The 23,751-nt window shown below is 32.6% G+C and overlaps 2 protein-coding genes across 2 annotated transcripts in view; one reads left to right on the forward strand and one right to left on the reverse strand.

Moving 5' to 3' along the window:
• LOC129807596 (neurexin-1) overlaps nt 1–23,751 on the forward strand; it is a 79,901-nt gene that overhangs the window by 18,956 nt on the left and 37,194 nt on the right. The window contains exons 6-10 of the mRNA XM_055856978.1: nt 136–268; nt 14,441–14,778; nt 14,850–15,161; nt 16,087–16,194; nt 16,265–16,799. Of these exons, the coding sequence (XP_055712953.1) occupies nt 136–268; nt 14,441–14,778; nt 14,850–15,161; nt 16,087–16,194; nt 16,265–16,799 (1,426 nt within the window). The remainder of the gene's footprint in view (nt 1–135; nt 269–14,440; nt 14,779–14,849; nt 15,162–16,086; nt 16,195–16,264; nt 16,800–23,751) is intronic.
• On the reverse strand, nt 258–8,627 carry LOC129807605 (uncharacterized). Its single transcript, XM_055856988.1, has 4 exons — nt 8,369–8,627; nt 3,987–4,987; nt 659–926; nt 258–553 (listed from the first exon to the last, which is right to left on the reverse strand). Exons 1-4 carry the CDS (start codon nt 8,526–8,528, stop codon nt 339–341), a joined length of 1,644 nt encoding a protein of 547 aa, XP_055712963.1. The 5' UTR covers nt 8,529–8,627; the 3' UTR covers nt 258–338.

Consider the following 23,751-nt stretch of genomic DNA (forward strand, 5'->3'; position numbering starts at 1 on the left):
GCCATTGAAACATTTGAAAAAAAAATCTATTTTCACTTCACGTAAAATTCTCTGATAATATGACTTGTGCGTGGATATTAGTGTGGATAAAAAAAAAAGTTTTTGATTGCTGATATATTGCGTTTACATGCGCAGGGCCTTCGGAATGTAACAGATGCTTGCGAACGACACGATCCTTGCCAGCATGGTGGCATATGTATATCGACAGATTCTGGGCCATTGTGTGAATGCAGGAATTTGGAATATGAAGGAATGTATTGCGAAAGAGGTTAGTCTTTTTATTATGTATATACATAAATTCTCTTAAATTCCCTAAACGTTCTCAAACTCAAATGATATTAGCATATTTGGTCGAATTGTGCCGAATAGGATAGCGATAGGGTGGAATATAGAGAAGTTGAAAGAGCTTCGGAAGCTTCCGTTGAAATGGAATATTCACCATTTGACTCCCCATCGTCCCAAGTATTAATAAAAATTTCCTCAATGGATTGATGACAATCTGAATTTCTCCATTGAATTGGACCTGAATCCTCATCATCGCTGAAAATTTCACCTGAGAAGAGGAGAAAAGGTCTCATAAAATATTGAAATTTTGGCATGTGGGACTTTCTATATTTTTTTCTGAATTTATATACTTTATATTCTATATATTTCTTACCTGAAATTTCAGAATCATAGTCCAAATCAAATTCAAGCTGATGATTGATTTCGATTTCTGAGGGTGTTTGTGGTACAATATTTGTATCCAAATCATCTAAATCGAAAATTGCCGTTTGTACTATTTGATTTGCTTTATTGATATAATAGATGGAGAGAAGAGGTTCAATTTCACTCCCTTTTTGCAACAACGATAGGACTTTTTCATCCGAATTTCGTCTCTTGCTGCAGTGTTCCTCTTCACAAGTTCTCCTTTGAAGTGCTGTGCACTGAAAAGAATACCATATACATAAATGGATTTTTAAAGAAACATAGAAACTCTTTACAAAGAATCTCCCGTGAAAAACGAACCGGTAATCCGAGTTTCTTTGAGAATGATATCCTTGAATTACTTTATAAGTTTATCTGTATATGAATTATAATTTTAAATAGCGCATTCTCAGCTATTCAATCCAAATTAAAATACTGATAGATTTAATATATTCACTGAATTGTTTCAAATAGGAAATCTGGAATTGTAAATTAAAGAAAAAATGATCTTATATTAAAATTAAGTTTAATATTTATAGAGTAGAAAATACTCAGTTTGAACTTTCCACGATAAATAAACTTTTTTTTATTGGGTCATAAAAAACAATTAGTTTCTTAATTAGTTTTTTTTAACAATATCCATATTTGATTTTGATACGAATATAGATTGTTTTCATATTGCTTGTTATCTGTTTTCTACATTTCTCCTAAAAGGATATGTGGCAAAATATTGCAACACGGGTATTTAATTTTTTTTAATGAGCTTCCAGAAGATGGAAGATACACATTTTTAATCAGTACAATCTTATTAATAAAATTTTCCGACCTGCAATTCTCTTCTATTTCCCTCTACTTCGAGATAAAATGTGATTTTGAACAATTTTCTAAAATGTTGGTTTTTGTGAAAATTTTTAAAAATGTTGGGGCAAATTTTGGAATGTAAGAAATATTTAATTCCTTTAATTACGTGCTATAGATAGTGATAATAAATATTAAATTAACATATTATTACAACAACTTTAGTCCTATGCAACTCTATCATAGACTTTTTTTATCTTAATGTAAAATCCACTTACATATTCATATTCTTAAAAATTTTGGTAAAAAAGTCTCTTCGCTGATTTAAAGAAAACAGAAATGCAAACTCGAGAGAAAAGGGAAGAATATCTACATTTTTCTGAATTTTGTCACTTTTTATTCCGAGTCTTTTGACACCAATCAAGAATAAAACTCAATCTTATTCATAAAAAGATAAATCTGGAGGGAAAACTATTTAGACAATCTTAAAATGTGCAATGAATTCATGTTTAAGACGTTCAAATTTTTATGAAAATCCATTACTAATACATAAGTGTAGGAAAATAAGTTGGTCAATATTCATAATTTCGGACCATTTTAATATTTTAAATAGGGAAAAATAATTTTGCTTAATAAATTAGTAAATTTGGCAATTCAACACAGAGCCTACGCCTGTCGGTCCTCCGCCACTTCAGGAAGATGTTCGAGTTCGATCCCAAGGCATTCCAAGGCAAGATCCTGAATTTTATTCAGCCACCTTGTCCTAGGTCTGCCCCGAAGTCGAGGTCTCCTCATAGTGGCTTGCATAGCTTCTCTGGGAAATCTTTCTTCATTCATGCGCTGAACATGACCATAACATTGAAGTTGTGATCTCTCAACTGGAAGAAGCAACTTCTCGACTCTTAGCTCTTCAGGAACGGCTACGTTCCTCACTCGATCTCGACGAGTAATTCCCTGAACCGCAAAGAAGTACGTCATTTCGGTAGCTTGTACTCGCGATCTTACTTTTTCGGTCATTACTCAAATCTCATAACTAGGTGAAAATAGGATTGACCACGTTTCTGCCAAGCTTCCTCTCTACTGCAGAAGCTTGACCGATTCGCGATGAGAATTCTGCGTCCATCCTACCATCCCTCGTGAATGACACCCCGAGATACTTTAAATTTGGTAAATAAAAAGTCAAATTGATCAGTAAATAATGCAAAATGGTCAGTGAATTCAATTTTGGTAAGTAGAAAAACATTTTGGTCAATAAAAAATTAAAATTTCCCCTTTGCCAATATTTCATTGCTTACCAATTTTCATTTTACTGGCCATTTTTATTGGATTATGAATTTTATTTTTTAATACTCTCTAAAGATATGGTAAAAATTTGATACCCTAAGTCCAGAGGTCCGACATTTCCAATTTCCAATACGTTTTCCTAAGTTTCCATCATGCCAAAGAAACGTTTACTAGCTGTTTTTTGTTGTTGTTGTTGTAGAGTGAATAAGTAAAAAAAAAGAAAATCTAAAATAAAAGCCACGTTAATATTAAATAGTTAACCAAAAACCCCAAAATTGTTAATCGACGGATTTTTGGATTAACAAAAGTTAATCCAAAAATCAGACGGCTTAGCATAATTATATTCGAAATATCGATAAAACTAAGTTTCCATAATTTTCCACTAAGTCGTCTCTCGGCTTAAGCCGTAAGTGTGTCTAGGGCATTAGTCTCTATTATCTTTGGATGATATTGAATTCTGAAATTTTCGGCTTGACACATTGTAACCCACATTCCTCTGTTTGGAAAGGAAAATTTAAATTCAGAAAATTAAAGCGCTACAATTTATATCACACGTAAATACAGTATACTCTCTCTAAACCTATAAAACTTCGTTTACGAAATTTTCATTAAGTTTAATCATCTTTTTAGGTTTCAATATTTTGAGGAAAATCGAATGATTTAAGAAATTTTGAATAGAATGTAATTTTAAATTTTAAGATATCAACTGTTTCAAATGCCTGAATGAAAAAGACTACGGAGAAGTATTCTTCTATTTCTCGTTACTCTTCTGTGGACATTTTACTCTTTGTACTCTTTTAGTGGACATTTTTTGCATATCTAGAACAATAAAAAAATATCGAAATTCTAAATTAGGTTCTGTCCAAAATCATCCTATTGTACCCATTATGAAAACATAAATCGTTTTCTTATTTTACTTCTTTGTATTTTTTGATGAAGGGGATAAGTTGTGATTGAACAAAGATTTTATCAGATAGAGATTTGAGCAAGATTTTTTTATCGTTATTGAATTCCTAAACGATTAAATGTAGTTGAAAATAAGCTTAATTTACCAAATCCTTCTTTAGAGTAATCCTTTTAAAAACCACGATTTTAACCCCACGAAAAACTAGAACTTTCAAAATTCATGTCGTCATTGCAGATAACACAAATCCTTTTGACATGAAAATCTATCGCTAAAATAGTACAGTGTAAATCCTTAAAATCTTGAGTCTTACCCTTTCTGTAGTCGTGGTGAACAGCAGGGAATGCAAGCGTTTCAATAAAGTACCACTGAGGGCTTTTCGTGTTGCTGTAAAAGCAGTTGGGAGGAGTTTCAAACAATGTTTCAGTGAATATTTCTCAAGACTAATATTGGAGGCTGTTTTGGGATCTTCTTCACATTTCTCATTGTCTGGTGGATGTGAAGTAATATCCAACTTCAAATCCAAATACTCCATTTCCCCATCCACCAAATTGACAATGTGTGCTTTAGTATTCTCAATCAAAGGCACAAGTTCGTCAGCATTCATGATTTTTCTCACTTCTTCTATGGCGCCTGCTCTGAAGGGACAATTGTAAACATCCATTGTCGCCTGGAGGACTTCTTTTGATTCCACACCATATATTGATGCTATTGAGAGACATCGTGGGCTCATACTATAATTATTCCTATATAAATATTTCAGGGTGTCGTAAAATCCTTGTTCACAAATTTTTACGAGTGTCTCGGATGATGGAGGGATTAGTATACCAGATAGTCTCTTAATGTTTTCCTTAGACAGCGATAAAATGTTATTTCCCCAATTCATGTGGAGGATTTGTTGACTCGTATCGCACGGACATATATCACATTCTCCTGAAAATGCACTAACTGTGACAATTTCTGTTGGGTTCTCGGTGTACGGTCGATTATTGGACATTTCGCCATCCATGTATCGTACTCCGTTGAAATATGGTGGCATAATACCAGAGAAGAATGGTATAAAACAGGAGCAAACTAGAGCCTGAATTAGCTGAGAACGACTCTCGAAATGTGATACAATGACATTTTCTGCATCCGCAAAGGTAGTCAGCGATATTAATATTTTCCCATTAACCAGCAAATGTGCATCCGTTGGCAAATACTTGTCCAATATTTTCGCTATATGCTCGCTGTAATTGAAAATGTGCTTAAATGAACCAAATAGACTCCTTTCCGCATTTGCTGATATTCGCAAAATTTCAGCCATAAAGTTATCTGTGAATAGAAAACAATTTGAATTGGCAAATTCCGTGTTGTAATTAAAGTAATATTATAGTGTGAATAGTTTCTAAATTATTGGTATTTTACATTTATTGTGATTTCTAAAATGTGACTATAAGAGGTGACCAAGCGTTGTATTGAAGACAAATTAAAATTTAATCTTTGGTGAGTTATTCAAAAAAAGTTATAAATCCCAGGCACTAAATCAATACATGTTACCGTATTTGACTGAAATGTGGGCTATGTATTGTATATATTGACTTTATAAAAATGTAAAGTCATAAGGACAACTTTCGGTGTAACTTAATAGTGTTTTTCTCACTTTCACTCAATTTTATTTAGTTTTATACGGTTTCATCTAAATTTTACATTAAGAGCATTCCACAAAGTGAATGTGAATTGTGATTAAAATTTCGCGACTATTACGAATATATTAAATGTGTGTTTCGAATATTATTAACGCTAATATTTTCTAAACATTTTGAAAATAGAAATAATTTAATACAATTCGCTCCTTGGAAATTACAAGGAGCCAACTCACTTTTTGGCGATTTTGAGGTTTTAATACACTCAGACAGAGAATTTATTAAAATTTCAGATGATATGAGTCAATAAATTTCGTTATTAGAAAAGTTTTTAAAAATTTTACTCTTTGTGATTGCTTGCGCGGTTTTGTTTGAAGTCACGGGGCACAAAATAGATTTATCGTTAAAATTTTTGTAAAACAAGGGACTAACTCAAGCAAGTTGATCCCGTGTCATTCTAATTTCATGAAAATTTGCGTATTATTTAGAATGACAAAGACCTAACTCATAAAAAAACATATTTTGAAAGGTAAAAATATGTATGTTTCGATGTTTATAATAATGCTCATACAAATAGAAAAAAATTAAATTGTTTTTATTAACAATACTTAATTGATATACATAGTTATTTATACAAAGTTGAATCTTTCATGCTGTCTCCTGGAAAATAGCTCAGATTGAGTTGACCCCTTGTAATTTCCAAGGAGCAATATGTATATATTTTTGCCTTAGTCAAATTTCTCTTGTATTAAGTTTTAAGGTCTCTACACACTTAATAGCAATTAAAAGAAGCCTTTGAAAATTTCCACTATCTGTGGGCAGAAACGTCATTTTATTTTTAATTCTAACACGAAAATTTCTCTTTATAATCTTTACGATAGATTAAAAAAATTTTTAAAACAAAATATAATATTTGGTCAAGTAAAAAGCTTTGAGTATTTTTAAGCTTAATTTAGGGTAAATGTGCCAAATTTCGGCATAGTTGCATGCAAGCGCTAAAGTCTCAAGTTTGAAATGTAATGTCTTTAATAGAAATTGGTTTTTTCATTCCTTCTACTTAAAGAGTGTTGCTTACAACCTTGTAGACAGTTTATTGTCTTTATTTACTTTAAAATCATTCTTAATACATTTTAAAATGAATAAAAATGTAGACATAGCTTTGGTGCCCTATTTCGGCCACCTTCATTCTCATAGTTCCTTGCCCTTCGGGAATTCTTCTTTTTATTATTCTTTTGCATTGTATAATCTCTAGAGTATATAAAAACTAAAAATTCATGGAAATTCGAGGAGCAAAAAAGGTGACCGGAATTGCAAGCTGGCCGGAATTTGGCACACTTACCCTAACATAATAACAAATAAAATTAACATAGTTAGGATTATCCGATTTAGCTCAAATACGTGCCGTTTTGTTTATTAACTTTTGGCCATTTTCCGATATATACCTATATACATCGTGAGATATTGGGCAATAAAAAATCTTGAGAAAAAACTCAAGATTTTTTACTTGACCTAATATGTGTTGTGGTTCTCACATGAAGCTTAAAATTAAACTTAAAATTTCGAATGACTGCCTATCCTTGGTGGGTATAAACCAGTTTATATTCTTTGACATTTTATCTCAGCTCATAGTCGCTCGGAAACGAATCTAATTTGTCTGTGTTTAAAATATCCTTCCTTAAATTTTTCTTAGTTAGGAAATATTCTCTCAATTTTTTTTTTTAATTTTACTTCAAAAATGTGTCGAAAAAATCGATTCAAGACTATTTTTGTATTTAGAGAAAATTTGTTTAAACGATTCAAATTTAATTATATGGCTTCTAAACTTCTTTTGGAAAATTTTTATTTAAGATTAGATAATAAGTGCACATGGTCCAATAATTTGTGACCTCAGGTCTGAATATCGTATCCCAAAGACTCTAAATCGTTATCTCTTACAGTTTAGCTTCTAGCTCTGCCCACAGGGGTAGATGGACTGATTCGCATAGATATGTTGAAAATGAGTACCTGGGAGGTCGAAATTTAAGGATATATATTGCTCTCTTTGCTCTCTGTATAGTTCGAGCAATATTAGCCCATTCTGACGATGGTAATTCTATTCCATATATAAATATTAAAATCAATAGGTCTGACTCAAACAGGGATTTTCCAATAACATTCCAAATATAGTCAATCAATTAGGTCTTGAATGCAATATTGAGAATTCCATTTAAAAGCCATATCATAGATTATACTTTGACTAATGAGGAAAATATTTTGAAAGAGGAATTAGGCATGTGATGGAATAGAATTGTAAAACGTGATCCGTATAAATTAAAAATAGGAAGTGAGAATTTAATACGCTAGAAGCTTTTTTTTAAATAAAAATCATCATTTTTAATTAGTAAATTTATGCGTCACTGAAAAGCAGTTGCATAATTTTAGTACGACTGTAGAGAATACTACATTTTTGCAGACAATAATTTCAAAAAGGTCAAATGTTATTCCAAGGATACCTAAAATATCTGAGAGAAATCCAAAGTAAATCCAAAAATAAAAGATTATCAAGAAATTGAGTTGATGATGTATAGTAAATTTTTTTCATTATTCATTTTATTTAATCATATCGTTACTAACGTAAACAGTAAATACACAGATTCTTAAAAGCCCAAGTGATCATAAATATTGAGCTTTTGATTAATAATCTTATCTTTTATTGTGCTTAGGTGATCAATAGCTGTAATGTATTTGTGTCAGACCACAAAGAAAGTATAATGACGTAGTGATATGAAATGCTCTAGTGATTTTCGCTCTAACTTTCAAATAAAGCAATATAATTAATCTGTGTAGGAATATTTTAAGAACTTGGATCAAAGTTATGCCATCAAATGTGGTCTCCAGGGAGAGAAAACCCAATCAATCAAGTCTAATCAGATTTATGTGAGGGATTTGATGGGATTTATTTATATAAATTGTGTGTTAATTATCCCATTTTGCCACAAAGATTATTGTTGGCACAATTAGGAGGAGAAAAGAGAAGTGTGTATTTTGAAATGGAATTTATAGATGAATCCTTTTAAAGATCGAACCATACCGTTAAATTCATCGATTAGGAGTGCAACGGCAGCCAATGCACCAGCAGATGTTCCATAAATTTTCCGATAAGTTAAATGGGGAGCACATTTTCGGAGACACGACACAACACCACTGTAATACACCCCTTGGAATCCACCCCCGCCAAATGACAAATTCATTGCTGTTGAACTATTGGAGAAAAGGGTTAATGTACGCTTATTGAATATGATTTCATTTATATCCCACAAACACGATGCACACCCGCGGCCGTTTTGACGAACACTGAATAAGTGATAAGAATAGAAATATCGTTTTATTGCGAGAGTTGCAAAGTCCCATATCTAAAAATCATACACATTGGACCCCATTTGTGCAAAGTACAAATAATTTTGAGGTGAATTTTGATTTGAGACTTAAATTGACCTCTGAAAATTGCATAAAGTAAATTAAACCACAGGTATTTTGAGGCTCTCATATTGCATCTCAAATTGCACATTGAGTTATTAGTCAATTCTACAATATGCCATTTAAAATGCAATTTTCTCTATAACTGTGTGCCAATTTGTCCATATCACGCTTTAGTTAGTCTACTAAAAAAATTATAGAGAAACTTTGTGAAAATTATTCAAAGTGGTACATTTCGACTATGTCATATGGCACAAGAGGAGTATGACTCCATTTTCTCTCCTTTTACACAAAGTTATAAATTCTCTTTGTGACCCAACTATCGCGCTGCAGATTCTAAAGCTCATGCTCTGGAAAATGGGGTAGAAAATGAAACTTTCTCTTACATGGAGATGCTTATCATGATGAGGTGATTCAGTCTGTTAGTTCTTACATGATCTCTAGAAGAGTCTTCTCTCTAAAACTGATTGCATTTCACCATAATTGGATAGGGATTATATCATATAAGTGATTGAAGATTTCAAAGAACAGAATCAAATTGTCTCTAACAGGAAATTTTTATGTTTTCTATCCTTTCATATTTTCCCAAGTAAGATTTTATTGTATTTGATATCTCACGACATATACTGCTATGACATCGTTGACATACTCCAAAGTAATTCGATTATATTCCATCCCGATTCCTATTGATGACAGAGAAGGAGTTAAAATACAGAGATTGGAGCAATTTTCTGACCTTTTTGTCTGGTTTGACAAGGAGAGCTTTTAGTGACCTTTTGCGATATCTATCCAAAAGGTTTTAGGTATCTTCCAATGTGATTCTTATCAGATTGCTAATCCCACTGGCAATCCTCTTAGGGGAGGTCGGGGCTGTGCACATTTGTTCAGCGTGTTTTGTGCTATAATTACATTATAGAATTAATGGATAAAACTTCTATGTTAAGAAACTGGAGTAGTTCCTACTAGAGTCTCACATCCATTAAGCGAACATAACTTTTGTACATTTCAAAAAACCGCAAACTGAATGTTTGAAACGTTTGAAAATACTTTGGTACAATACCTATAGGGGAAACTGGGGCACCACCAAACACGGGGTACCACCAAACACTAATTTTTATTTATAAACTACTTGGACTATCTCGACCATTCCTTCAGTGGACAAGCATCCCTATAGTGCCTATAAATTCCTATCGGTCTTATCCTCTGATATCCAATGTCCGATTAAAAAATCGCAGTGTTTGGTGGTGCCCCAGTTTCCCCTAAGCTCTATAAATAAGCTCATATGAATTTTTTTATTGCTTAATTGCTGATAATATCGACTTGTCAGAATATAAGTCGAACAAGTCGATTTTTTTCAAAATCCGTTTTTTTCGCTTTTCGGGTACTCCTTGACACTCTTTACCTTCCTTGTGAATATTACATGGGAAAGTTAATTATTCTCAAAGTTATAGGGGTTTAAAATCTTAAAAATTATATTACTCAGCATGTAAAAGTTCAACTTAAAATCGCTCTTTTGTAAAGTTGGCTATTTGCCGCTTATTCGTTTTAGATTTTGAGTTGTCGATAAGGCCATTTTACAAAATTTCTTTTTGAATTGCCAATATTTTACATGATATTTCTGTAAGGCGAAAACCTCTATGATCAGTAAAATATTTTATTTTGATTAGTTATAAAATGTAAAATTGAATAGAAACCATAGTTTCAAAAAATTATATATGTCAATTCTTCCTTTGCCAATGATGTTATACCACTTTTACGCGCTAAAAATGCCTTATTAAACATTTGAAAATTAATTTCATTTACTAATCTACCGCGCAATCTGTTGTAGCCTCCGTAACTGATAAAAACTTTCAAAAACGTAAATTATTCAAAAAATATTCACAAGTAGAAGAAGTATGTGTAATGTTTAAGTTCTCTATAATGAAATACCATATTTTATTGTAGCTTTATCTTTCGATAAAGACAATGTCCAAAAAATGAGATAGCGTAACTGTACCAAATTTCGGCCAGCTTCCAATTTCGTCCACTTCGTTTGTTCCTCAAATTTCCATGATGTGTTAGTTTTTGTATGTTTTAGAGATTATGCATTGCAAAAAAAATGTCGCTTCGGTGAACGAGATGATATGAAAAATACTGGAAGAACTCCGTTACGGCAAGGAACTATGAGAATCAAAGGGGCCGAAATATTACCCAAAGCTATGTCTGTATTTTTATTCATTTTAAAATGTATTAATAATGCTTTTGGAGAAAACTAAGACGATAAACCATCTACAAGGTTCCATGCAACACTCCTTGAAAAGAAGTAATAAAAAAAATCATTTTTTATTAAAAATATTCCATTTCAAATTTAAGATCTTAGCGCTTGCATGCAACTATGACGGAATTTGGTACAGTTACACTTTGCAAGCTCCATTCACTAGTATATAATGCTGGAACGGCTGAAATTTATACCATTTTAATACAAAATGCAATCACAAAAGTTATTATAGTTATACTTTTTGTATTACATTACAATAAACAAACTTCTATTGAAAAAAATATCACAAATTAAAAATAACAACCAAAAATACATGAAATATTAACAACTCGAAAATTTAGTACAAGTGGCGGTTAGTAAAAAGTTGTTTCTGAGAAATTGCCGTTTTGTGCCATGCAGAAATTTAATTTTATAATAATATTTAATAAATCTTTCATTTATTTATTGGAAGCAAATTTTGCCATTAAAGGCTTATCCACATATAATTAATTATTTAATCTCGTTACATTTTTAGTCCCATCTAGTTCGCTGGCGCTATGAGGCTAAAATATTTTATGGAATTAAATATTTAATTACATGTGAATTTCATATGAATAAAGTTTAAATTTAGAGATTTCATTAAGAATTTGCAAAGCTCTCGAGAAAATTTTAGAAATTTAGAATAGGGGAGAGTCGGTATGTTGAGACCCTTTTATATTTTGACCTTAAGCATTATTTCTAAAACTTAGAAAATTATCTTGAAATTTTGTATTACCGCTTAGTACACTCACTAGTTTAGACTTTATTAAAATAACACGATTGATGTTTTTGTCACATTTATTAAAATAATCAAAGAAACATCCACCACGTCTCAAACATGCAGGCTTCCCCCAATAATGACCTTTTAATGACCTAATGGATTTATCAAAGTTTATTTTAAATCTCAGAAAAATCTGGTTTTCAAAAAATACTTAAAATGCAAAATCTTTTATCAAAAACCTAATAAAAATCTAATAGTAAATTTATGATTATCCCGATTATCCAATATTATTTGAGTCAAATTATCCATAGTGTCTAATATATCGACAGCTTTGGGAATAATTAACTTTCCGGTATAATAACACTATGCAACAAATTGACAACTTTTTTCTGTCTCAGAGGTCTCACATGGTATGTTTGATAGAGTCGAGTCCCCTGATTAAGAATATCGTTTTGGTTTTGTTCAATCAGGTCTCAATTTTTTTTAATTAATACTTTTATATTTTTTCTGCTTTGCCTTACATTATTCGTTATATCTCAGGTTCTGGTGAACAGAACTTAAAAAATGTGGGTCCGTTAGAAAGTCCATTAGTTGTGCTTCAATTTTGATACTTACAAAAACTTTGTAAAACTATTCCTTCAGGGTGTAAAATTGGAGTTTCTCTAAAAATTACCAAAAAAAAATGGTCTTAAAGTGAGGTTGTAAAAAATTATATAAAATAAACTAAACAAAATAATTAAAATCCATTGACACCAGACGATAGGCACCACATAGGACTACAATTTTGCTTATTTGAGACATCGCTCTCCGATTACTCTAAATGCCTCATTTGTTGGTTTTTGTCATTTTCCAAAAATCTGAAATTCCTATTTTAGAGCAAATTCCCTAAAGATAACTGAGAAAATATCTTTTAAAACTTGCGTAAAACAAAAAAATGTTGAGATTCTTCTTTAATTCGATCGGGTGACCATCAACATAATTTTAATTTACATTCCCAATCAACCCTTATTGAAAAACTCCTAATTTTCCTTTAAGTATTCAATTTTTGTTTCTATTTATTTTCATCCATCCATCTAATACTCTTTCTAGTAGAGGCTAATTTTAAATGAAAGTATGTTCTAAAGTCATTGAAATACATTTGCGAAATATTCGCTGATGTGTTTTCTACTTATCATAAAAGAGTATTCCAAAAGAGGTTTAGCGGTTTCTTCTCGCGGCTGAATGTTTATGAAGACGTATTTAGGCCTTCCCGCAAGGGGAATTCAGAATTCTCCATTATTATTACTGGAATTAAGTGCAGTGCAGCTCCCTAGATACACTCCCAATACCTTTAACGCCAGAAAAACCTCTGATGACCTAAGAGGAATTCAACCCAGGGACACTACCGCTCTACCGCTTGACCCATTGATACCTAGTACCTAATAGCTGGAGTCATATTGTAGTATTTGTATATGTGATCTGCACTCGATTATATGAGTTGGCATATACGGCCTGCGACCCAGGGTTTCTGCCGATTACCTGGTGAGGCCAGTAATGGTAAGACGGCAGCAAATGCAACCACAAAACAGAACATTGGGATAATAAAAATCTTATCTTATCTTATCTTATTTTTAATAATACTAATAGTAATAATAAACAATTAATTATCATCGATATTCGTACACATTTCACGAGATATCTCCAAAACTACGTAGGTTGCCAATTTAAGGTTTTCGGCTGCTTCTTCGTTATTAAATTGGCTTTTATTTTGTATTAGTATTCTTTGCTAATTCATTCTACAATGACAGAAAACAGCTATTAAACTCAAATGTTTATTCGGCTCGCTAGAAACATATGGGAAACATAGGAAATGTCATGTCCCTGATCGATATTAGTAAGAATAATGACCAGCGCACAATAACTTTTGTTTGCAAATATGTTTTCAAAATTTCCCATGAGAATGAGCGAGATGACTAGATCTAGATCTCACTCACTCTCATTGAAATGTCAAAAACATGTTTACTGAACAAAAGTTATTGTGCGTTGGGCATGAGGCTTGATGTTGATACATCATAACTGAAACGAAGTTTATGCTTTAAAATAGTAAAATATAATTAAGAATTGTTCTTCAATTTTAAAATCCTTGGATTCAAAAATCAAAAATACTTTCTGATCAATTCCGTCTTATTTACAGACCGAAATGAAATATTTTACTACCCATTTTATAATTTTACTGACCTAATTTTTTTCAAAAACCAATAAGAAAACTTTGACAGTGACAATATGTTCAATCAATATGACCCTGCCCTAAATTATTGTGAGAAGAATCTTGTAAAAATAAATCATTTGAATTCAAAGAGGCACACGACATTTTACAATATATATATCCTTGTACAATTGATGTCTCATTTATAGAAAAAAATGCGTAATATGATTTGAATATTTTTACATATTTGTACTATATTCTCACTCAACAGAACTTGTTGGACTAAGAATATCACGTTTTGAATAGAATAATTTATTTGAAAGTTTGTGAAATTTGAATTTAAGATTCAGAGAAAGTTCTTCTATTATGCCAATAGCTCTCGTAAGACTGATTCTATACAATATTTGTGAATAAGATTCTAATGAAAAATAATTCAATATGTCTGTTGCTTTTCAAAATAGTTTTAATTTAATTTGATGCATGATTTGGTATTATCTCCTTGTAGATAAAGCCCCATCAGAAGCTACTTTCCGTGGTACAGAATTTCTCTCCTATGACCTGGGACAGACAGGTGGAGAACCCATTGTTAGTGCTCAAGATGCCATTTCGCTGTACTTCAGAACAAGACAGCCAAATGGATTGCTCTTCTATACGGGGCATGGTACAGATTATCTCAACCTAGCTCTACGTGATGGTGGAGTGTCTCTGACTATGGGTCTTGCCAATGGCAAACAAGAGATGCATATCAAACCCTCGAGGGTTAGATTTGATGACCATCAGTGGCACAAAGTCACTGTTCATCGGCGAATTCAGGAAATTTCCTCCATCACTAGTTTCTGCCGGGTAATTTATCAAGTCTTCTATATGGAGTTCTTTTAGCAAAAAAGTGCAATTGGCTTTTTATTTCTTATTAGCTGGTAGCTGTGGTGGATGATGTTTACACTGATCACTCCCATATTGCTGGGAAATTCACAATGTTGTCCTCCTCGAGAGTTTACGTGGGTGGAGCTGTTAACCCAAGAGCACTGCAGGGTGCCCGTGTGCACAACAACTTCGTGGGGTGCTTGCGGAAGGTGGAGTTCTCAGCAGACACTCTTCGACTCAATCTTATCGATTTAGCTCGTACTGGCTCCAAATTGATACAAGTCGCCGGAAGAGTTGACTACATGTGTCCTTCCGGAGATCCCCAAGACCCCGTGACTTTTACCACTCGTTCGTCACATTTGGTAAGTCAATTTTATCAACTGTTTTTTTCCATAAGACAATTATTCCATAAGATGAATGGCTCCTTTTGGATTTTTTCCAGCATAAATTAATTATTAATAAGTTCATTAGTTTATTAAATGTTACAGTAATCCATTTAGATAGAAGTCACTTTATATTCCTGACAGTAAAAGAAGGCAAGAATATTAATCATTTCTCGGAGTTTATTCCATTCATTGCTCAAGGAATAAGATTTCAAAGTCTTTTGAAAAATCTATTTTTCCGTTTCAATACATTTTACTCGGAATAATACTTGATTTACTTGAAATGTAGAAGATTGTTGAAAAAATATAATTCAAGTGTTATATGATGTAGTAAGTTGTTCACGCTTCACTTGAGGAAGCAATTTACTTTTGGATTCAAAGTTTAAAGAGGCAAAATGAGAAAGATTGAGGAACTTCTAAAGTTTTCAAGTAGACGAAAGTCATAAGACTGTGTATTCTTTCCATTTTTTTTGTAAGTTTTGAAAGCTAGCAACAATTTTGCATTGAGGAAGTTTTTCTGGCTTTAGTCAAAGTGTTGTTCTTGGCAATTTGAAATAATTCAAAAAGGATTTTAAAGTGTTTCTTATGAGTTAATCCCCATTTCGGTCACCGATAACCGAAAATAATTAAACATTTTTAACTGGCTTTAAGGTTTTCTACTAAAATTACTTTTCCAATTGCTAATTAAGAAAAATGTTCGTGGAGTAGGACGATTATTTAAAAAAAAACTATAACAAACATCTTTAAAAGCCTTCTCTTCTGAATTATAGGACGTATGATGCTTTTTTGCGTCTTAAGTTTATCAGTTTTTATTTGGAAAAAAATCATTTTGCCGAAAATTAAATACTTTTATTAATTAGGATTTTTCCTGTGGTTGATTTTTTTTGTTAATTCAATGTTTCAGACACTTCCAACCTGGGAGGCTTTCAAGCAGGGACAAATTTCCTTTAAATTCCGAACAAATGAACCCAACGGATTAATTGTAATGAACATTGGAACTCGACCACCTAAGGTAAGGAAGTACATTTTCACTACATTTAGAGAGAGTCATTTATTCTAATTTAACACCCCCATCCACTCAGTCGGATACGTTTGCTGTGGAGCTCCTCAATGGCCACATCTACGTTCATGTGGATTTGGGTTCAGGTGCTGTCAAGGTGCGAGCCTCTCGACGTCGTGTTGATGACGGTGTTTGGCATGAGTTGGTGGTACGACGGAGTGGCCGGGAGGGAAAAGTGTCAGTAGATAACTTGTGGAATGAATTTCGCACTCCGGGTGATTCCACCCAGCTCGAATTGGACAGCCCACTCTATATAGGTGGTACGGGGCCAGCATATGCCAGCATTAACTGGCCACCGGCTGTGTGGACAGCCACCCTGCGACAGGGATATGTTGGTTGCCTGCGAGATTTGATTCTCAATGGTAAAGCCATTGATATTGCAGCTTATGCACGGCAACAAGATTCGGCAGCTGTTAAACCCAGTTGCCATGTTGTGGCCAGTCAATGTGGTGGGTCAGTATCTCCCTGCCAGAATGGTGGATCCTGCTCTGAGGGATGGAACAGACCCCTGTGTGATTGCTCCGCAACACTTTACACTGGTCCAACTTGTGGTCGAGGTAAGTGGTTTCCAAAAATATTTACTACATTGGCTACTCTGAAAAAAAAAGTTTTGTCAAATTAACCAGAAAAGTTTGTTAAAAGGATGTTCTTCCATACAAAAAATGGAAAAGTTTTATCAAATCGGCGGCCAACTGGATCTTGTTAAAAGTTTGTCAAAAGGATGTTTTTCAATATAAAATGCAAGAAAAAGTTTTGTTAAATTGGTAAATAACATCCTTTTAACAAAATTTCAACAAAATCCATTTGTTCGTTTAACAAGACATTTTTTCAGAGTATGTTTATATCTTAAATAATCTGAAATTCAAAGTTTTTGCCGTATTAAATTTTAGTTTGATTAGGGTAAATGTCCTAATTCAAAACCATTTCCAGATGCTTTAACTTTGATAGAAGATTCAACATATTAAGTTCATATTTTTTCTGAAGAAAATTATATAGATTTGCTCCTTGACTCCTCTAGAATATTACTGTTTAGTGAAAATTCTTTAGGTATAATTTGAAAACTTTTTAAATACAAGAAAAATACGCAAGCGTAAAATGCTTCTATTGGAAACATATTAATCCAAATGGAGACAAGGGAAAGTTTCTAATTGGAGACAAACAGTGTAAGTGAAACCGCGACGAAAGGCTTCCAAAGCCTTGTTGAGTTGCTCCTGAGTGCAGGATTTGTTCTTATTCTTGGTCTTTTCTCCTTTTCCATCTAAAACAATAAGAAAATCTCTCCAAAAAATCATATTTCCGGGATTTTTATTCTCGAAATAGGTAATTATTTAATTTGAAAACTTCACGTACCGTTAACAATAAAGATTAGCACTTAATTTAACTAAAATTAGCCAGAAATATGACATAAATGTTAAACGAAACGAATAAACAACAGTCACCTCATTGTGTTTTTCATTGAAAAACATGGTCGATCGATGAAAAATTCAATTGTAAAAAGGCACACTTTTAATTTTTCTGAGAAATTAACAAATTAAAATTTGTGAATATGAATGGATTTTCACTTTATTGGGAGCAAAATTAACTATATAATGAAACTGAGGTATAGCAAATAATTAAATATAGTAATTTAGTACTTTATTTATCATGAAAACAATGACGTTTCCATTTGGAGTAGCGAAAAATTTCCATTTGGAGAAGGTTTCGAATTAGCTTAATTTTCCCTAGTCTTTAATCCGATTCTCAATAAAAGCATATTTTAAATAAATGATATGGCCAATATATTCATTATTTATTTATTTTGATCAATCGGATCATTCTGGCCATTTTGAACATTAGGGGACATTGGGTCACCACCGAACGCTGCGATTATTTAATTAGATATTAAACGTCAGAGGATGAGACCCGTATGAATTCGTAGATACTATAGGGATGCTTGTCCACTGAAGGAACAGTCGAAATAGTCCAAGTAGTTTAGAAATAAAAATTAGTGTTTGGTGGTACCCCGTGTTTGGTGGTGCCCCAGTTTCCCCTATACGTAAACCATCGATGTTATTTTCATCTGAAAGGTATCAATTTTGAGCGAATTGCCGAATAATTCTGTTTCCACAGAAACGGTGACAAAGTGTTCGTTTTCTCATCTACTAAACAAGCCAAGTACCGAACGGTACTTAACTGAGTAACTTAGAAATAAAAATCACTGTTCGGTTCTGCCCCATGTCCTGTAGTGCTCCAGTTTCCTCTATACGATTTACAAACATTTTATCCAACCCCCCGGCAAGTTGCCTGAAATTTGAAGTCACTTTATCATACTTCGATTTAAATTTATATGGGATTTTTTTTGCATTCACTACCGTTATGCTAAATATTTAAAAAGTGAGAAGTTTTTCCGTATTATAAGATACCTTTCCGTATGGAGAGATAAATATACTAAATTTTTGTTTAATAAATTTTTTCCTCGGAGCACTGTGAGCTGAGTCTGAGATCAGTTTAGGAATTGGCTTCAAATAGCTGCATACAAAAAAGCCAACTTTCCAGGGGGTTGATTTTATCAGTTTACAATGTAAAAAATGTCGCATTAGACTATTCAATCTTATACACCGGGCCGGACTCGATCTCACAACTGCAACAGTCGAGTCAGGGGTCTCACCGTTCAAGAGCCGAAAGTTCTTAGGGGAAGTGTGCCAAATTTCGGCCAGCTTCTAATTTCGGCCACTTTGAGTGTAATTTCGGCCATGCAAATAAATTAATTAAAATTATGTATGTAATCTTTGAATAGTCAATTAATTCATTTTGCTTTTAAATTATTTATTCATTTTAGGATGTATTAACACAAAGATCGTTAAATTTTAGGTATAATTTGAATTTTAATTGAGTTGTAAAAACTCAGTGCGGAAACAGTCTTACAAAAAATGTGACAGATCGATTGTGTTTCTAGCAGTCTTATGATTTGTTGTGAAGTGCAAAAGGTTTTCCTTTGGTGTTTTTCATGAAAATTGATTAGTTTTCATTAAAGATTGTTTCTGTTAATGTTAATAGTGAATATATCTTTAAATTTCGAGTAAAATTTCCCAGCTGGATCCTGTATTTCGCGTAAAAAAGTATATTCTTTGTGAGCGTCCCTCCGGTGAGGTAGTGTTGCCTATTCCGACAACATCTTTTGCTTTCCTAAATTTCTTATTCATTTTGTGTTTGTTTTTATTTCAATTTCTGAGTTCTACAATGTCCAGAGAAAATAGCCATCGCTTCTATGAAAAAGATGATGTGGAAAAGGCATTGAAAGAGTTCAGGAAGAGCAAATTGCTACGGGAATCTGCGCGTAAATTTGAGATGCTACTTTTCAGGTCTTCAGGACAAATTACACGGAAGATCTCAGGGCTTGTGGGTTATATAAACGTATTAAACTAAATATTAAACTCGTTCCGTCTGACGTTTTGAAATTTTCTATCCGTTGCGTCACAAAAGGTAGTCAGAAAAATGTGGCCGGTATTTCACACAAAGTGGCCGGAATACCACCCAAAGCAATGTCCATATTATTATAAATTTTTCAATATTTTAGGAAGTGATTTAAAGAAAACAAAGATGATAAACTAGTCTTCAAGGTTCCACACAACTCTCCCGAAAAGGAAGTAACAAAAAATATCAATATGAATTAAAAATATTGCATTTCAAACTTAGGACTTCGGTGCTTACATGCAACTATGCCGAAATTTGGCACACTTACCCTACCAGTTGCACCACGGACCGCCAGATAAATTCCAAAATTGAGCTATTTTGTGTTATTTTGAGCTATAATATGAGGGCCTAATTTTGGAAATCGTTTTAAAAAAAAAACAACTAACTTTGTGGTTGTTAGTGTAAGTCATAACGCTCATATCAGATTTATAGTGTAACTCAGTCTGCACAATTTTATCGGTGAAATGTTTTGCTATCTTAAATGGGTTGCTATCAAAGAAAAAAATCCTCCAATTGAGCCTTTAATAAGTCCTCTCTAGTGGTAGTGTGCAGGATTTCAATGAAATTTGTATATTTGAGAGAAATCGTGACCACTGGCTTCAAAAAATAGAGTGTAATTTTAATACGATTGACCTAACATTTTTGGAAAATATTTTTAGCATATTGTACTTTTAGTTTAAAAACAGGATTTTGAAACGAAGAAAAAGTAAAAGTAAAATCGATAAAATCACCATTATTACACTGAGAATATATAAATAACAAAATTATTAACAATTATGAAATAATACCACATAATTTCTCTATGAAGCCTAAATAAAAATTTAGGAAAATTTAGTGTAAGGAAAGAAATCGTTTATTTAAACAAAGATAATTGAAGGCATTTTAATTCTAACAATAATTTTAGTCAACTTTGTCCGTGAGTTTGGAGTAATTTTGGATTATTTTCAAGGTATGAACGAGTGAGTGCAACTCATAAAATTTGGGTTGTTGTATATGTTAGGTGTAGTAATGAAGACTGAATGATAAAAGGTTCGGGAGCAAAATTAAATGGTTCTAAATTTATTGCAAAATTGCAGCAATATACCAAAAACTGCTTTTTCCCATCCTTCTAATAGACATTCAGGTATAGGTGATTAAGGATAGAAATCTAATTTACAGGTTAATCGAGTTTATATCGTACAAATGACATTATACCTAACATTTACAGTCAATCGGAAGTCAATTTATGATAGTTTGAATGGGTAGTGGAGAATGAATGGAGAAGGAAAAATTGTAGTGCATCTCTTGGTATAAATTCGTTTGACTCTCTATATCCAACTTTTCTTCCGCCGGAAGTTGTATCAATTTTTGCGCATAAGGGGCGCAATATAGCTTTTCCACGGTGCCAGGAGAATTGAAGAAACTTTAAATGGCTTACGGTGAAAGAAGCAACATTTTCCCCATTCGATAGTTAAGTTCACAAGTTGACGATTCCCCTTGGATCAAAAGTGGCCTATTTTAGAGTAATTTTATTAAGTTTTGGATGGATTACCATCAAATTTATATTCATCTCACAAAGTACGTGGGATCCTAAATAGAACCAATTATTCGGTGAAATAATAAATTGCTTTCAAAAACGGAAAATTACATAGTTTACATCGCGGTACCATTTAATTTGAAAGTGAAATGCAGTACAACTGACAATGTAAATTGCATTACAAATTCAGTGTTTAATCTGTACAAGAGCAATTTTATTTATTTATTCTTTCAAAACAAACCATCAATTTCGATCAATGAATTTGCATCATTAAATTCACCATTGAAGCGATTTTAAACAACTTATCGGAATTGCATTGCAACAACAGAATTGTTAATTAGGCAAACCAATGGTGAAGGGCAAAATGGTAAACAAGAGCAGGAAGATAGTGATAAAACTAAATTAGCTTATTGTCGGTAAAATTTTTAATTTATTGTAAATTTAATACGGTCAGACTTTGGAACTTGATTTCTGGGGAAAAAACACGAACTTTAGGGTTGAATTTGCGAAATATTGCAAATTATCGTTAACATCTAGTTGTAACTGTGTGAATTAATAAGAAATATGAAGAAAATTTAGGTTCAAATGTGTCCTGAAATTTTAAAATTTAAAGTAAGTGGAATAGAAATTGAGATATTTGAATTTGTAAAACATGACAACCAATTGATGAAGCGCCCCTAACAGTTTAACAAACTTTAGAAGAAAAATATATCAGAATGATGTTTCTTTGCAGCAATATTTCACTTTTTCAGATTCCTAGTTTTCTTGATTTAAGCTGCAAACCTATTTGTCAAAAGTTATAATACTGATTGACTTATGCCTTATCAATACTCGCAGTTTTATAATACGTCGGTTGCAGCGACCATTGTCGTATTCACATTTGGTACAAAAACTAAAACTTAAAAACTAAATTTAAATTTAAATTTGTAGAGCGTACGGCCTATTTGGCACATGTCAACCCAGTCATAACCCACCAATCCTAATTCTCTATTCCTTTGACACGCCCAACCCCTACCATCCTTATGGGTGCTGAAAGGTAATAATATTTAAAGGTTAAAATTTTACTTAGGATTGGATTACAGTAGACTCTCACTCAAACGGCTCTTTTTCAATCGGGCGACAAATTTTGTTGACAATTTTCACGTTTAATTATGAAGCTAATTCGCTCAAATTCGCTATAGTTCTTCCTATTTTATCGTGATTCTTTATAATTGAGCGCTGTTTGTTGAATTTACAAAGGCTTTAACGCTCAATTCTATCGCTAAACCGGATGACATTTAGCCCCAAATGCCAATTTGAGAGAGAGTCTACTGTATTAAGGACAAATTACCTATAAGGTTCACAAAAAGCAATAAAATTAGTTGCTTTTAGGATTTTGAAACCGTCGGGAACTGGGCTAAACCTCTAGTCTGAGGACCGCTTTAGGTAATTGTCCTCAGTCTTCAGTGAGTGAGCATCAGTCCCCGTGGACGGTTCACTCTCTTATGAAGTGAAAAATAGGTGGCACCTTTAGTTCTCCAATTTCCCTTTAAGTTTGTAATTTTATTTAGGTGAGCCCCATCAGGACTTGCAAATTTAAATGATCAAATTCTTTTTAAAATCTCAAATCTGAAATTTTAACTTTTATTATTTAATCCAAATTACTTATGCTAACATACTAGATTTTTTTCTGGTATAGTGATGATTATGAGAAGTTTTGAAATTAGGTTAAAATTAAATTGCCATACCAGCTGATTAGATTAGATTGGCAATCTTGCCCGCTCTTTTTGACTAGCCTAGCCCTAATGAAATGAAAAACATATTGTTAAACCGAAACATACAACCAGAGAAAAGACAGTGGTTGGAATCAACGCTAAGACGGCGGTAGACGCATGGCGGATGGGAAAGATCATGAACGAGATAAAATCAATTCAAATTCAATTAAATACAAATTCAAATGACGATAAAACCGACTATTCCATTAAATGCTAACACAAAAGAAATTCAAATAAGACAATGGTCGATGCAAACAACAAATTCTCATTTCCATTCCAGTTTATCCCAAGTATAGTATTTGAAAAGAAGATTTCCATCTTATGCACTGTACTCTGGAAATAATACAGAGTCCCAGAAAATTTATGAATATGTCCGGCCATTCAGAAGCAAATCGACAGAAAAAAATCACGCAAAAGCGAATATTGAATTAGGTAAATCAATGAAATTCATTTGAAAATCAGAAAAATAAGAATCTTGAAAATTATTTTTTAAAAGAGTGTACTCACTGTAATAATCCAATAAAAAATTAATAGTACTAGTTGATTTTGGTTGATTTTGTATTAATACGACACAGTGGCGTATCTAGGACACTTATGCGGGGGGTGCGGTTGTACGCGAAGGCGCACCACGGTAAAAATTATTCGAGCGGGGGGTTTTACTGTTTATCAGTATCATTGACTATACTATATTCCTTGAAAAATTGAACTTTTAATTTTGAGTGTAACTGGTTTAATTTTGAAAATGCAGTGAAATTTTAATTATTATTTTTAATAAAAGTTAAACGC

Source organism: Phlebotomus papatasi, chromosome 1 (assembly GCF_024763615.1).
Source record: "Phlebotomus papatasi isolate M1 chromosome 1, Ppap_2.1, whole genome shotgun sequence".
NCBI lineage: Eukaryota > Metazoa > Arthropoda > Insecta > Diptera > Psychodidae > Phlebotomus > Phlebotomus papatasi.

What these genes read in the sequence shown, in the direction of transcription:
- LOC129807605 (XM_055856988.1), bottom strand. Translation starts at nt 8,528, where the DNA reads ATGAATTTGTCATTTGGCGGGGGTGGATTCCAAGGGGTGTATTACAGT. An exon ending in TCACCACGACTACAGAAAGG is followed by an intron (nt 927 to 3,986) that starts GTAAGACTCAAG and finishes TATTCTTTTCAG; the next exon opens with TGCACAGCACTTCAAAGGAG. An exon ending in CTATGATTCTGAAATTTCAG is followed by an intron (nt 554 to 658) that starts GTAAGAAATATA and finishes TCCTCTTCTCAG; the next exon opens with GTGAAATTTTCAGCGATGAT.